The sequence below is a fragment of the Aquarana catesbeiana genome, linkage group LG11, assembly GCF_042186555.1.
Source record: "Aquarana catesbeiana isolate 2022-GZ linkage group LG11, ASM4218655v1, whole genome shotgun sequence".
Classification (NCBI taxonomy): Eukaryota; Metazoa; Chordata; class Amphibia; order Anura; family Ranidae; genus Aquarana; species Aquarana catesbeiana.
In genome coordinates, this window is record NC_133334.1 from 53,074,810 (window position 1) to 53,090,490 (window position 15,681).

Consider the following 15,681-nt stretch of genomic DNA (forward strand, 5'->3'; position numbering starts at 1 on the left):
TTTTGTTTTGATGCATCTTAAATGCAGTTAAAGTAGAACTACAGGCAAAACGTTTTTTATTTTGATAGAGCAAGGGAGGGTTATAACCCGTCAGATTTTTATTTTTGCCATTGGTGTCCCATTGCGGAGATTTCCCTTCACTTCCTGCCCCATAGCCAAACAGGAAGTGAGAGGAAATCCCTGCAAATAAAGGCAATTCTTTGGAACCCCCAGGTCACCACAATTAGTGCCCCTCATTGGAAGATTTCCCCTCTATTACTTTTCTGGGGACAACCCAAAATTTGTAATTTCTTTTCACTTTCAATAATGATAATGGTAAACAGGACAAATAGAGAGGATGAATCTCCTTAACAAGGGCACAGCAATAAAAACTGACGGGGATTCTATTCCTTCTGCACTCTATCCAAAACTAAAGCTTTGCCTTTAGTTATACTTTAACTGATATAAACTGAAACATTCACTGGCTTTTACATTTTGCAAAAGGAGACCAGATATGGCAGCCCCTTGCAACTCTCTCAGGACAGCGAGTTACCCTCAATTCACTGAGCAATGTAATAGTGATAAAGTAATCAGAGCACAATTTAAGGAATTTTACAGTGTACTGTTCTAGGAATCATTTTATACAGAGAAGGATGACTTCCAAGTTCCAACAAATAAAGGTAAAATGACAAACATGTTAACAAAAGAAATCAATTGTACAGCATTAGTTAATATGACTCGGGTATAAAAGGTGCCAGCGAACAAATGGAATATTGATTCTTGCTGTAATGTCCTCTATACTTCTACTGTATATTCTGTAGTTACTAACAATAAAAAGATTTTATGGCTAAGCAGTGAATTATTGCCGACAATGTATGTGTGTTTTGGTTATATACAGTAATTAAACTGCCCTAGTATTGCCTGCTGTAGTCCTCAGAGTGATAAAACTATTACATAAAAAAGGAATCATGGCTTACCTTGCTCCTATGATCACCAGGTAATCCAGCAACCTGGGACATGGCTTTTTCTTCAGCCCCATGGTCCCACCTTCCTACTGAATCATCTCACAGACCGCTCAGATCACTGGACCATCGCTGAACAACAGACACCAGCAGGAACCTTAAAGCACAAAAGAAACAGCAAAATATATAAAAATACATTTCACACACATCAGAATAATTCATTAAAAATAACCTCAGCTACACATGGCTGAAATATTTATACAGGAGATGTCTTATTTGACTGTCCCCCCACTCCTGAAATCTACACAGCTCTGCCACAGAGCACAGTCCTGTCTGGCAGGGCAGGAGACCTGATTTTTCTCTGCTGTAGTTAAAGTGATTGTAAAGTCTCGTTTTAAAAAAACAAAAAACATGTTATACTTACCTCCTCTGCGCAGTTGGTTTTGCACAGAACAGCCCCCCGATCCGCCTCTTCTTGGGACCCTCTTTGCTGCTCCAGGCCCCTCCCTCCTATCGAGTGCCCCCACAGTCAGCAGCTTCCTATGGGGGGCACTGGAGCTGAGTCACAGCTCTGTGTGTCCATTCAGATACGGAGCCCCGCCCCAGCTTCGTCCCCTCTTTTCTGATTGGCTGACTGACTTTGATTGACAGCCGTGGGTGCCTTTGCCAATCAGGAGGAGTGTCCAGGAAGGCTTAGACATTAGTGGGCATTGCTGGAGAGAGATCGGCTCAGGTAAGTAATTAGGGGGGTGCTGGGGTGGCTGCTACACACAAAAGGTTTTTAATCCTAATGCATAGAATGCATTAAGATAAAAAACCTTCTGCCTTTACAACTCCTTTTACAGGTCTCGCCTCTCCTCCAGCCTGTGATTGAACAGAAAAAAAAAGCAGAAAACCCATTTATCTTTCTCTCACTTCACTCTCTCCTCTTATTAGCATGCTCCTTATTAGCACATAAGCATTTAGCACAACCCAACTGGCTCCTTGTTCTGCTTCTCCTTTCCTTAGTCTTAGCTCTGCTGTACAGGACTGCAAGAGGCTGATACTATATCAAAGTTTAGGTACTTATAATGCTTGCATTAAAAATAATAATAATAATAATAAACAAATACATTACTGGCTACAGAGCTGCATTAGTGTCTCATATCTGCCTGGAATATTTTCGGTCAATAACACTTCCTGTCCCTGGGTGGCTATGCTCACTCCCCCACTTTATCTATGGAGGGAGCAATGGTTGTCACACAGGCTGAACTTCAACTATGGTATTAGAATGTTTTCTTTACATGGGATGATGGGATTAGCGTTTTACAAAATAAAAGAGAACATTATTAGTGCTTTCAATTCAGTTTACAGGAAGCGATAAAGATATGGCCAGATCATGAAGGTAAAAGACCTTCTGTCTGCTGAGCTGTGGCTCTGTGTGTCTTAAGGATGCATAGACCAGGGCTCGGGAGCAAGCAAGCACCAGTGTCCACATAGCAAGCAGCTTGCCATTGGGGGGCACTAGTCAAGGGGGAGGAGCCAGGAGCACCGGTGGGGGACTCGAGAAGAGGATCGGGGCTGCTCTGTGCAAAGCAGAAACACAAAGGCTCTGTGCAAAGCCACTGCAGTATAACGTTTGTTATTTTTTTTTTTTTAATCTGAACCTTGGTAAATATATATATATATATATATATATATATATATATATATATATATATATGTTTAGGTTTTAGAACTACTTTAAGCACACTTGATTGGCTCAGAGCACTGCCCTTCCCTCTTCCAGTTTGAGTGATGCATTACAGGGGAAAACAAAGAAGTCAAGTAATTAGACGTGTTGCTCACATTAATATTAGATTTAATACAAACATAACTGTATTCACTTTTTTATTATCTTCCTATAGTTCAGCTTTAGTGCTTGATAATATTTGCAAAACAGGTTTTGCATGCCCATGTTGTAAATATACGCCTAATATTGTGATTGTCTTGTTGCTGCTGAGAGCTACATAGGTTCTCCATATAGAATTGAGCTACCAGAATAATTAATTGTCAGCATGCGTCATGACTGCTCTCCGGTGAGACGAAGGAATCGAGTTATAATGAGACTTCCAGCATTCCATATATCAAGGCTCAAACTAGCACAGCGCACCACAATCCCAGCTTCACTATCCAGGATCAATGGCACCAAAAAGTTCCAATCAGGCAACAAGGAAAACAAAAATAATGGAGTAAAAAGATCCTGCAGCTTCCACAAAGGGATCCGCACTCTTGTCTTCGTCATATCAAGGCTGTTTTCTCTCCCATTGGTGCTGCAGATCAAATAAAATAAAAGTCCCCCCACCCCACTGCACCCCTGTACAGCGCCATCTACTGTAAAGTAAAGAAGAATCACATCCGTAGGGAACGCAGGTCTGTTTTGTGTGATTACAAGTAGTCTGCAATGACAGAGGAGGAGTTGATGACAGATACGTTTTATTTATTTTTAATCAACTTTTCTGCATTTCAGGGACTGTTTGAGCACCAAAAAGTCCAAGAGGTTTTTTTTTTTTAGTTTTTTTTAACAAAAAAAATAAATAAAAAAGTTATGGTCGCTGGACTTTTCATTTTTCTAGATCTTAGAAAAATCGATTTTTAGATAATTTTGGGCCAAAATTCTGAACACTCTAAAGACAAACCCCAGCACTGGCTATTATCTCTTTCTAAAGGCCCAGCATAGGCAATTATTTTACATGGCTCGATTTTCTCTCATACAGACCCTGGGACCCGGAGTGAGATTATATCGATTGATTCCCCCCATCCACACTATATTGGCATGGAAGGAGGAATCTCCACTGCTGACTATAGGGACAGTCACTGCATCCAACTGGTCAATTTTACACCCACATCGATTTTTAAATTGACCTGTCGTACCTTTACCACTTCGCTACCAGAGCCTCTCTTTTTCAGTTTTTGCACAAGTTAAAGCAGACCTAAAAGTGATTGTAGTTTCTCATTTTAAAAAATATATATATAATATACCGTACTTACCTCCTCTGTGCAGTTGGTTTTGCACAGAGCAGCCCAGATCCTCCTCTTCTCGAGTCCTTCTTTGTTGCTCCTGGCCCCTTCCTCCTATCGAGTGCCCCCAGTGTCACCAGCTTCCTATGGGGGCACTGGACCCGAGTCAAAGCTCCGTGTATCCATTCAGATATGGAGCCCCGACCCGGCCCCACCCCCTCTCTCCCCTGATTGGCTGAATGACTTTGATTGACAGCTGCGGGAACCAATGGCGCCACTGCTCTGTCTCAGCCAATCAGGAGGAGTGTCCCGGGCGGCTTAGACAATCGTGGACATCGCTGGAGAGAGATGGGGCTCAGGTAAGTTATCAGGGGGTGCTGGGGGGGGGGGGGGCTGCTACACACAGAAGTTTTTTTTATCTTAATGCATAGAATGCATTAAGATAAGAAAACTTCTGCCTTCACAAACACTTTAAGGCCTTATGCACACTCAATGTTTTTACAGCTGTCTGACTTTCTTTTTTTTTTTTTTGCATCCAAACACCCCTCCAGGTTAGCCTGTATGTCCATGCACATATTAGCATTTAACAGTGTTTAGTGGTAGGAGCTTTTGGAGGCTTTCGGCAGGAAAAAAAAAAAAACACTGCCAGTGTGTCCAGGAGCAGCAGAGTTTGGGAGGAAAAAAAATGCTTGAAGCTTCTAAAAGCTACTAAATGTTAGTGCTTGAGTATTAATTAATTTCAATGACCAGAATAAATAGTTTATTGTGGCCAAGGAAATGTAATAAAATCCAAGAGTGTGAAGCCTGTAAAAGCTCCTAGAGGGCTCATGCACGCTGCATCTCAAATAAGCAGCTCCTATAGGCTTTTGAGCTCTCATTTTTTGTGCCTGGAAACAATGGATCCCCTTAAAGTTAGCCAATGTGTCCATGCACATTATGGCTTTTGTTAGGCGTTTACGGAAGGGTTGCCACTTTTCTTCAATCCAAACCCAATTTTTTTTTTAGCATAGACTATAGGATTGTAACAGACCTGGGACACCTATGAGCCCTCCAAAGAGAATAGTAATGTGGCGTGCATAGTGTCCCTCACCCCCCTATCAGGCCCTGTTCTGAGCCACATTCCTGTCTGAATATCGTGTCCGGGTATCAATAAACCTAAATCAATAACCTCAAAAAAAAAAAAAAAACACACAAAAAAAGGAGCACAAAAAAGCACAAGCTTTTTTCAAGCTTTTAGGCAGAGAAATAAGAGCTCAAATGTCGGTAAAAGCAGTTTTTTTTTTTTTTTTTTGCACTGCAGTGTACATGAGCCCTTACAAGCGTCGGGCATTTTTTCTGCAAAAACGCTGCAGGCTTCTAGGAGAGTTAAATAAACATCCCATGTGCTACTCTCAATCAATGTTAATCATTTTTAAACCTTATGAGGCTAGCCTTAGTAAAGCCATATACATTTACTTTTTTGGGGGGTTTTTCGTTTTCTTTTTTAAACCTTCACTAAGTTGCTTCCTGGTTTCTGGCCAAAATTATGTCATACATCGGTCAGAAATCTTCATGAGCATTTTTTATTTTTTTTGCTTTCATCTGGGAGGAGGGGCTTTCAGCTAAGCACACCATCCTGCCTACATGCCTGAGATAAGGTCAGTTGGATTCCAGGAAGTAAATTCTACATGAATCATCTGCCCTTACTCAATTTGGTTGCAGTTAGAAATACTAGAGGGGTATATTGAAAGTGATTTCTCAACAAAATAAAGTATAAAAGAGATGAATAGGTGGGCTTGCTTTGAATATTAAAAAAATAATCAACTGGTTTGTGGTGCTCAGATACAGTCAAGTTCTGCTTTAAAAAGCACATTTTATGTCTGAAGATTAGTAAATCCCCCAAAATTATACATTTTCTGAAAACAAGGACTGTAATGTAAATGTAAATGGTGGTAGTTGCAATTTTATATGCCACATGATATTAATGCACATGTTTACCAAATGGGGGGGCTCCCTTTTGAGAGCCCTGTAAAAGTGATCAGAGGTTCTAGAGCAGCCTGATCACTTGTATCAGAAATCTCTTTAGCGGCTTTTAAAAGCCGATACCAAGCTCACAGCAGCATCTGTGAGTTCGATTAAACCAACGTACCTTGGAAGACAGGTGGTACAACAGTAAAATGTATGTTAAAGTGGTAGTAAGCTCGGTTATACCACTTTTACCTATAGGTAAGTCTATAATAAGGCTTATCTGTAGGTACTGTGAATATCTCCTAAACTTGCACTGTTTAGTAGATATTCAGGAGTGAATGCAGCCGGTGACATCTGTGGCACATGCCCTCTGAAGGTACGGAATACAGTGCCGGACCTTCAGAGCCTGTGCCGTAAATGGCAGCTCCCAGGCACATGCGAGGGAGTGTTGTCATCGTGGCTCCGGCCACTCATGTAGCCAGAGGCCACAAACCTGGAAGGAAGACAGGGGAAAATGGCAGACCTCTCAGTGGTGACAGCGCAGCGGGGGCTGAAGGGCTTAGTTTTGAAGTAAGACCCCTTTCACACCGAGCTGCCTATAGCGTCGGAGGTAAAATGCCGCTAAATTTAGCGGTGTTTTACCATCGGATTTGCGGCGCATTTCGGCCGCTAGCGGGGCGCTTTTTACCCCCGCTAGCGGCCGAGAAAGGGTTAAAACCGCCCGCAATGCGCCGCAATAGCGGCGTTTTGCCGGCGGTATCCCAGCGCTGCCCCATTGATTTCAATGGGGAGCAGCGGTGGAGGAGCGGTAAACACACCGCTCCTTCACCGCTCCAAAGAAGCTGCTGGCAGGACTTTTCCTGACGTCCTGCCAGCGCACCGCTCCGGTGTGAAAGCCCTCGGGCTTTCACACTGGAAACAATGGAGCAGCTGTTTGAGGGCGGATTGAAGGCGCTATTTTTAACGCTATAGCGCCTGCAAAAGCCCTCAGTGTGAAAGGGGCCCAAGTCTCTTTTTTTTTTCTTCAACTGCGGTTTACTGCCGCTTTAATAAAGCGAATATAGATAGTTATGTAAGGAGTCAGACATGTACAATTCAACAAGTACTCTAATGTAGGAGACCTACTTAGATTGCCACCCCCCACTTTGCAATACAAGTCTGTGAGGGACACTAATGAAGTGAGGTGTGGCTGTTACTAAGCTATGACAACACAAGGCACTGAAGGATATCAGAGAAAAACATTTTTACTGAGAGCCGGAAATCTCAGTCACAGCGCCGGAAGAAGAGCGCTGAATAATAACCAGTATCAAGCAACAGCAGCAATCAAGGCCTACAACTACCAACATTGGAGGTAGCTCATTTGTACATAGTACAAAAAAAATAAAAAATAAGTACTTTGCTATTAATTGCCGCTTTAAAGTGGTTGTAAAGGCGAAAGTTTTTTTCTAAAAGTAAAAAACCTTTTACGTGCTGTTCCACCAACACCCCTCCCCCCCAATACTTACCTGAGCCCGATCTCAATCCAGCACTGTGCCCAGGACCAGTGGCGCTGCTCTCTCCCCTCAATGGACTGGCTGAGAGCCATTGACTCCTGTTGTAAATCAATTCCATTGACAAGGGAGTGTGGGGCTGAGCTGCACTGTGTGTCAATAGATGCACAAAGTTTAGCTTGGGATTGAGCCTCCAGGAGTGCCCCTATAGCAATCGACTTGCTATGGGGATACTCGGCAGGGTAAGGAGCCAGGAGTGCCAGAGGAAGACCCTGAAGAGGAGGATCGGGCTGCTCTCTGCAAAAGCCATTACACAAATATAAACATAAAATGTGAGAGTACAGGACTACAAAGGCAATAAAAAGGTATTCGACTTCCATTGGGCTTTAACTGTTGTGAGGTCAACATGGCCATGCTGTCTGACAAAGGAGTCACAGTTAACATACACGTTCAGCTTTAAGCATGGGTAATTAATCCCTCTTTTCCATTTCAGTTCATAATAACTGCTTTTTCTTTTTCTCTTAAAGAGGTAGTAAACTCCACTTTTGAACTTGAACCTACAAGTAGGCTATAAGGCAGCTTACCTGTAGGTACAGTAAATCTCTTCTAAATTTGCAGTGTTTAGGAGATATTCACACTGGATGCAGCTGGTTACGTCACTGACACATGCGCTCTGAAGGGACAGCTTCCCAATTCCCAATGCTGTCCCTTCAGAGCTCTGTGCCATAAACCGCGATTCCCTTGCGCATGCGTGGGAGTTACGTCATCGCGGCTCACCCATTTACAGGACTGGAGCCTGCGAACCTGGAAGGAGAACTGGGGGAAGATGTAAGCCCTGTCAGAGGTGACAGCGCACCATTTGGGGGCTTTATTCTAGGGCAAGTATGCAACGCATATGCCATTGCCTTGCAGAGAATTTTTTTTTTTTTTTTAAGGGCCGTGGTTTACTACTGCTTTGCTATGTTGTCATCATACTAAAACAAAACTTCACTATATAGGAAGACTGAAAGACAAATGAAAGATAAAATGATACAACAAGACAGACAATGAACAAGTCTTATACAAATGCCTAAGGCCCCCTTCACACGGTCGGACCATTCAGGTCACCTGTCAGTTATGACGGCGGACCTGAACGAGCGCTCCATGCTAGTCTATGGAGCAACGGATGTCAGCGGTGACATGTCCGCTGACATCCGACCCGGTCTGATCCGCTAAAAGCAGACGGATGCCCCTACGTTCAGATCCGTTTCTGGTGGATCGGATCGGGTGAGATCTGATGAAAACGGACATGCTGTCCGTTTTCGTCCGATCTCTCCATAGAAACCAGCGGCGCTCGATAAGCCCCTCCCCGCTCAGTGAGCAGAGAGGGACCTGTCATCTGCCGGCTCAGCGGAGATCAACGGAGAGATCTCCCGCTGAGACGGCGGACAGAGGCGGACTCCGTGGAAGCGGATCCGCCTCGTGAGAATGAGGCCTAAGGCTCGGTTCACATATATGCCAATTGGATTCGTTTTTAACCGCATCTAATTTGCATAACAAGTGAATCGGACCAGCTTTCAATGCAGTTGGTTCACACATGGGCGAGGCAGCCGCTGTGCGTTTTTGGGTCCAGTTCAGGTGCGATTTTGGGTAAAAATTGGCATCTGAACCAGTGAACAGAACCACACTGAAACCACGGCACGTGTGTGAACCTAGCCTAAGTACATCAACATAGAATGCTTTCCAACAAACATCTTGATCTGGCAACGTTTAAAAATTCTGTAGAATATAGACCTCCCTACAAAAAAAAAAAAACATCTCTGAATGGATAGAACATTCCCCATTTATCCATCGTTTTCCTAAAAGCAAATACATTACATTACAATCTTTCTTTCCTTCGTTTCACAGAAGCCTTCAAAATCCCTGATAGAACGAGGTCACCTCTGCTCACAGCAGCTTTGGAAAATCTCCCCGACCCCAGCAGTCACATACATATACATACATATTTTGTAATAATCTTCTTGAAATTAAATCAATAATAACAGAAAAGAAATACAGTCTGTACAGATTGTGGTGTCCCCTAACATTAGTGGTCAGTCCAGAAGTGCCCTCTTGCACTGGCGTCAGTGTAGGTAGGAGATCAATTCACCATTGCTCATCACTCAGGGAACCCCTATTAACCTCAGGAGGAACCCCATTTTACAGCTAACCTAGGCTGCTATAGTCTATGCCTGCAGGTCTCTTTCCACAGCTACCAGTGCAGACACTGCCCAAGGATCGCCTTCTTCTGCCCCAGCTGCCTCCATTACTCCCCGATCTCTTCCACACTCAGCCCAGCCTGCTGTCCAGCTTGACAGTCATTGCTTGCAAATCTGCTTGATATAACCATCCTATCTTTCCTGCAAAACAGGGCTGTTCTCTACATTATAACAGAACACAGTATAATCCATCCTTGTACTCACATCCTTCAATCAATTCTCTCCCAGCCCCCCTCTCTCATAACCTATTAATCATCCATCCCTGCTGCTCTCCTGGAACATCTTACCCGGCTTCTCTTCCGCCTCCAATGCTGTCCTATTCCCTGCTCGGTGGGGTTCATCCCTCCTGGAATACAGTCATCATCACTGCCTGTGTCTCATGGTGACTATACACTCATCCTCACCTCCAGCACAGCCAACAATTCTGTCCTCCAGCAAGACCGGCCCTCCCCGCTTTCCTCCCCGCTTTCCTCCCCGCACACACACTCTTATTAGCTTCTCTGCTGTAAAAGCTATTCTCTGACAATCTGATTGCTTCCTGCCTAGGATGCTGGACTTCCTCACATCGATGGGCTGATTTATGACAACTGGAGGCAAATGGTGACGTTGGCCATAGGAAACAATAATTATTATTATTTCCGGTACTTATATAGCGCCGTCAACTTACATATATATTGTACATTTACATCAGTCCCTGCCCTCAAGGAGCTTACATTCGAAGGTCCCTGACACACATTCATACATACACATAGTAGGGTCAGGATTCAATTAACCCAACAGCAAGTCTTTAGAGTGTTGGAGGAAACCCACACAGGTACAGGGAGAACATGCAAACTCCAGGCAGGTAATGTCGTGAGTCAGCGACCCTTTACAATGCTGCCTGTACCCAGCATGGGATCAGCAATGAATATTTGTTATCTCCAAGTTCTGAGGCCTGGTGTACACCCAAGCCTGGATACAGAAGGTAGCCAGAGATGGAGCGGCTTCATAGCTTCATAGCTGCAGTCTGGCCTGCCTCCCATTGCAGAGGTCTGCCAAGTCAGCAACGTTAAAAGGGAACCTGTCATTAGAAAGTAATGAAGGCTGCTGATGCTAATCTGCTTTTGAGGATGCCAATTCCCTGTCTTCAAAGAGCAACTAAACCCAAGACCAAAAACCTGATAGCATTAGGCTACTACCATGATTTACAGCTTCTACAGAGACTGATCAGGTAATACGCTGGTCCAATGCGAGTATACAAATTACAAAACATAATCATCCCTGGAGTTCCGCTTTAAAGTGAACACCACAAACCAATAACGCTGTTTAATTCATTTTTAATATGCAAAAGCAAACTCTATTTTGCTGAGAAATCATTTTGAAAAACACACCCCTAGCATTTCTGCCAGTGGCCATCTTGAATAAGGGCAGATGATCTATGCAGCATTTACTTCTGGTAGTCCATCTTCCCTTAGCTCAGGCTTGCAGGCAGGAGGGTGTGCTTAGCTGAGCCCCTCCTCCCCTCCTGAAGACTTCTGGGATGTATGACATCATTTGCCTAGACAAGAAACCAGGAAGTAACTGAAGAAACGTAAAAAAAAAAAAAAAATTAACACAAGCATATACAATATGCTTTTCTATCTATTCACAAATGCTAGCAGCATAAGGATTAAAAATAGTCAATGATTGAGAGAGTGAAGTTCCACTTTAAGGTAACTCATCTATTTTGAATGGACTGATAACACTACAACAGGGGTGTCCAAACCTTCTAAACAAAAGACTAAGTTACCGTCCTTAAAAGTGACTGTAAAGGTTCGTCTTTTTTGTTTTGTTCTTTTTTAAAACAACAAACACGTCTATACTTACCTGCTCCTCTTCTTCTGGGGTGCCCCAGCAGCGCTCCTTGTTCCTCCTCATCGGGAGCCCCTGCAGGGAGGAGCTGCTTTCAATGCGGGCGCGCTCACAAGTCCGATGGCTCCTGCTGCTATAAAGCTGTCCAAGCAGGAAGGAGCTAGTGGCTGGAGTCGCTGGGCATGTGCACATCTCTGGAATGGAAGGGCTCAAGTAAGAAAAAGGGGGGGGCTCTGGGGACAACTGCAGCACAGAAGGTTTTTCCCCTTAATGCATTAAGATGAAAAACGTGGAGACTTTATGACCCCTTTAAAAATGTATGGGGGGCCGGACTGTGACCATTGAGGCTAGAAATTGTGCTGGCATCAGTGGAGGTAAGCAGTGCCACCAACTTTGATATCAGCGGGAGAAACAGTACCCCATTTTTGGTGCCAGTGGTAGGAAGTATGCCCCATTGCTAGTGTCAGTGGGAGAAATAGTGTCTCATATTAAAAGGCCAGTTAAAGGCAAGCATAGGGCCGCATTTGGCCCCCGGGCCACAGTTTGGAGACCACTGCACTACAAAACACATAAAACTGCCACACCACAACACACGGATGGTTCACATATAGTGGCCTAATAGTGGTACTGAGACACACGTGCATTGGGGTGTGCTGACAAGGTCATTTGGGGTGTCACTTCCTTCATATCCTCACCTCTCTATTTTATATGCTCTTTTCCATTTGGATAATCTTCGCTGTACTACAGACTCTAATCCAATGGGTTCCTTATTATAGCAACCACAAAAAAAAATAAAAAATAAAAAAAACACACAACATGCATATCTTGTGTATACACAGATCCTCCTACCTGACTGTACAAATAGCCTTCTCCGCTATGCCTGTGAACACAGCCAACTCCTAATTCCTGTCAAGCCGAGCTGGCTGATGGCAAATCTCACTCAAGGGACGACAATCCTCCCAGTATAAAAACAGAAAGCCATCTGCCTCCTCCTCTCCTCACACACCCCTCCATTTACAAACAGACACAAATGCTATGTTTATTCACCAGCGCTGTGTGTAAGTCATCGCCATGTTTGCTGTGACACACTTCTCCCGTGGGTGGTGGGGAGATGTCACTGATTAGGTGGGCAGAAGAGGGTCTGTTCAGTAGCAATTTCTACTCCGCAATGACAAATACATTTCTGCTTTATGTATACAGACAGTCCACCCAGAACTGATATTTCAGGGTTGACTCGGCAGATCTGGCCACCAGATACCCTGACATATATAATAAATAGTAAAATATACAGCACTGTCTCTTCAAAAATTAAAAAATAAGTAAAACCAAGTGCACACGACCACCTTGAAGGTGTTGACGGAGTGTCTATGTAACATCGGGACACAAAACTCAGTCCATAAGAGTGAATCCATAAAGGCGTCACTGCAAGATGGAAACGTAAAGGAAGGGAATCTTCCACCATCACCAACACTCCAAAAAAGGTGCAACCTCTTACCAGAGTGGCACTAAACCCCCCCCCCCCATTGACTTCTATGGGAACGCTTCTGGATCGCACATGTCATTCAGTTGTGAACGGTATAAAATCCTGACCTGATCCGATGTAAACCTGACCTGAAACTCTGAACAACTACTTTGTCAATTAGCTGTAAAAACGAAGCTTCAATTTGCACCCCACATGTGTGAACCCAGCCGTAAACGAAGCCCCACACCTCACCGCTGACGGGACCTCCGCCTTCACCCGGTCTGCCTTCCGGGTTCGTGGGCTCCGGCCTCTGGAATGTCCAAGCCTTAATGATATCACTTCCCCGCACGGCCACGGAAGAGGGCTCTGAAGGAACGGCATAAGTATGCTGTTCCTTCATTCTGCATGCACCGGTGATGTCCCCAAACAAGAAAATATCTCCTATAAAAGGTGCACCTTTAGGATATGGTGATATATATATATATATATAGATATACAGTTCAGGTGTATGTGTGTGTATCTATATATATATATCTATATATCTATATAGATATATATATATACACACACACATACACCTGAACTGTATTTGGCATCAGCCACTCACATTCTACTATGCAGCCTGAAGCAGAAGAAAATAAGGGCCAGGGAGTGGGGAGACGTAGCACAGAAAGCCAGTCAGGAGTGCTGCAGTGCAAAGAACAATACTAAAAGGAGGAGAGAGCAGAGTGACAGAGATAAGCTGATTAGACTGCTGCTTATTCTTTGCAATTAAATCTTAAATACTTTCTGCTGAACAGGGAGCTTTAGCTCTGACTCAGCAAGGGGGGGTGCTGGACATCTGCAGAGAGACCACCGAATTCACAGAGAGAGAGAGAGAGAGTCCTTTTTCTACAGCATGCTGGCAGAGGACAGGCTTTCTTGCTCAGGCTGTGGCTGCTTTCCAGGAAAACCAAGTGTAAGCCTTCATACATTTTTTAACTATATACCCCTGTAATGTAAATGAGCTGATTTAGGCTGGGTTCACACTGGTGTGATGTAAGACATTGCATGTGATTCGCACCGTACTGCTGTGCAGATTACATGCGATGTCTGTGCGATCTGAATTTAGCCATACAGATTTGCAAAATGGTGCATAAGGCCCCTTTCACACTGGGGCGGTGGGGGCGTCGGCGGTAAAACAGCGATATTTTTAGCGCTGTTTTACCGTCGTTTTTGCGGCTGTATTCGGCCGCTAGCGGTGCGGTTTTAACCCCCGCTGGCGGCCGAAAAAGGGTTAAATCCACTCGTACATAGGCAGGAGCGGTTTAGGAGCGGTGAATACACCGCTCCTTCACCGCTCCAAAGAAGCGGTTGGCAGGACTTTTTTTACCGTCCTGCCAGCGCACCGCTTCAGTGTGAAAGCCCTCGGGCTTTCACACTGAACAAACAGTGGAGGCTGTTTAGGGGCGGTTTGCAGGCAATATTTTTAGCGCAATACCGCCTGCAAACCGCCCCAGTGTGAAAGGGGCCTTACTCTTTTTTTGTTTCCGCACTGGAATCGGATCGCATGGGTGTTCATTTGGTAGTTCGCACTGCGATCTGCGAACCGATCTGGGGGTGTCATTACCTTTGTATTGACACACGCAGCAGTTGGCATAGGGCAGTGTGAACTGCCGGCAGGAGACATGCAATGTGGGAACCTGCACTAGAATCGCGCTGGTTCCCGCATCACATATATGTGAACCGGCACTTACACAGTTCAATTGGGCTTTAAGCTCCATTCACATGTCAGACTTGTTCTGTGACTTTGGACATGGCAAGTCGCAGCCATTCTTTTTTTTTTAAAGGCACCCGTACAGATTGGTGCAACTTTGAAAAGGTGCCTGCATTACTTTGGTGCAACTTTTGATGCAACTTAGGTCCATAGAGCGTAAAGTTGGGTCACACTAGAAATCATGCGACTTTGGAGTTGAGCTAGTATGAATGGAGCCTTACAAATTCCAAAACACATCAGACTCATTAAAAGTATCCAAGATCACATGCCTGTGTTATCCATTGCAGCCTCTCTCAGAAACCTTGATAAACAAGGCCCAATGTCACAAAAAAGCATCAGAACATGATCTAAGAGAATTCTAGAACAAAAGTCTGTTATCTGATGCCAAAGGCTGACTCTACTGGGAATCGCTGACACATACAGCAGACTACAATACACAAAATGGATACTTAGCTAAAGCCAGTATAGATCTGGCAATAGAGATCTGGAGGGGGGTGAGAACAGACCTGACAGGGCAGATCACAGAAGGGCGATGGGAACGTTGTAATGTATTTTATGATTACTAGATCATTCTATAAATAACACACAGTAGGTAAGCTGGAAGGTGACACAGAGGATATTAGGGACAGATCACTAGAAAATGAGAATTCAGTTATCATGAGAACTGGACATTGGCACAGAATGGAACCATCACTGATAAGAGGGAGTAGATGAGGAGCGGTGGGAAGGCAGGAGGAGGATTTCACAGAGGACATTCAGGTAATGTCTGTAAAGATGGCAGCAGATTCTGACTGAAGGGCTACAAGCCAATAAGGGGGTCTAATTCATTTATAGCTAAACCATTTAACTAACAGAGGGAGCGGTGCAGAGATGAGGGGTAGGCACAGTGCCGGGACAAGGTCATCTGGAGCACAGGGTGAACATGCCAACCCCCCCAAGATGTATGATCATTATGTGTCAGCATAAATCCCCCTTCCTCCCAGTAGAATTCTTACCCCCTGCTGCCCCCAAATCCCCCCCTCCACCATCTCCTTGTATT

The 15,681-nt window shown here is 44.3% G+C and overlaps 1 protein-coding gene across 34 annotated transcripts in view; it reads right to left on the reverse strand.

Moving 5' to 3' along the window:
• The window catches only part of MADD (MAP kinase activating death domain), a 175,234-nt gene that overhangs the window by 146,939 nt on the left and 12,614 nt on the right, over positions 1 to 15,681 (reverse strand). For 31 of the 34 annotated variants that reach the window (XM_073604395.1, XM_073604389.1, XM_073604391.1 and 28 more), the window contains exon 2: positions 957 to 1,098. In XM_073604395.1, the coding sequence (XP_073460496.1) occupies positions 957 to 1,018 (62 nt within the window). In that variant the 5' untranslated portion in view covers positions 1,019 to 1,098. Of the gene's footprint in view, positions 1 to 956; positions 1,099 to 9,881; positions 10,068 to 12,273; positions 12,293 to 15,681 lie in introns of those variants that run through there. The other 3 variants (XM_073604370.1, XM_073604367.1, XM_073604368.1) reach the window with 3 other exon arrangements.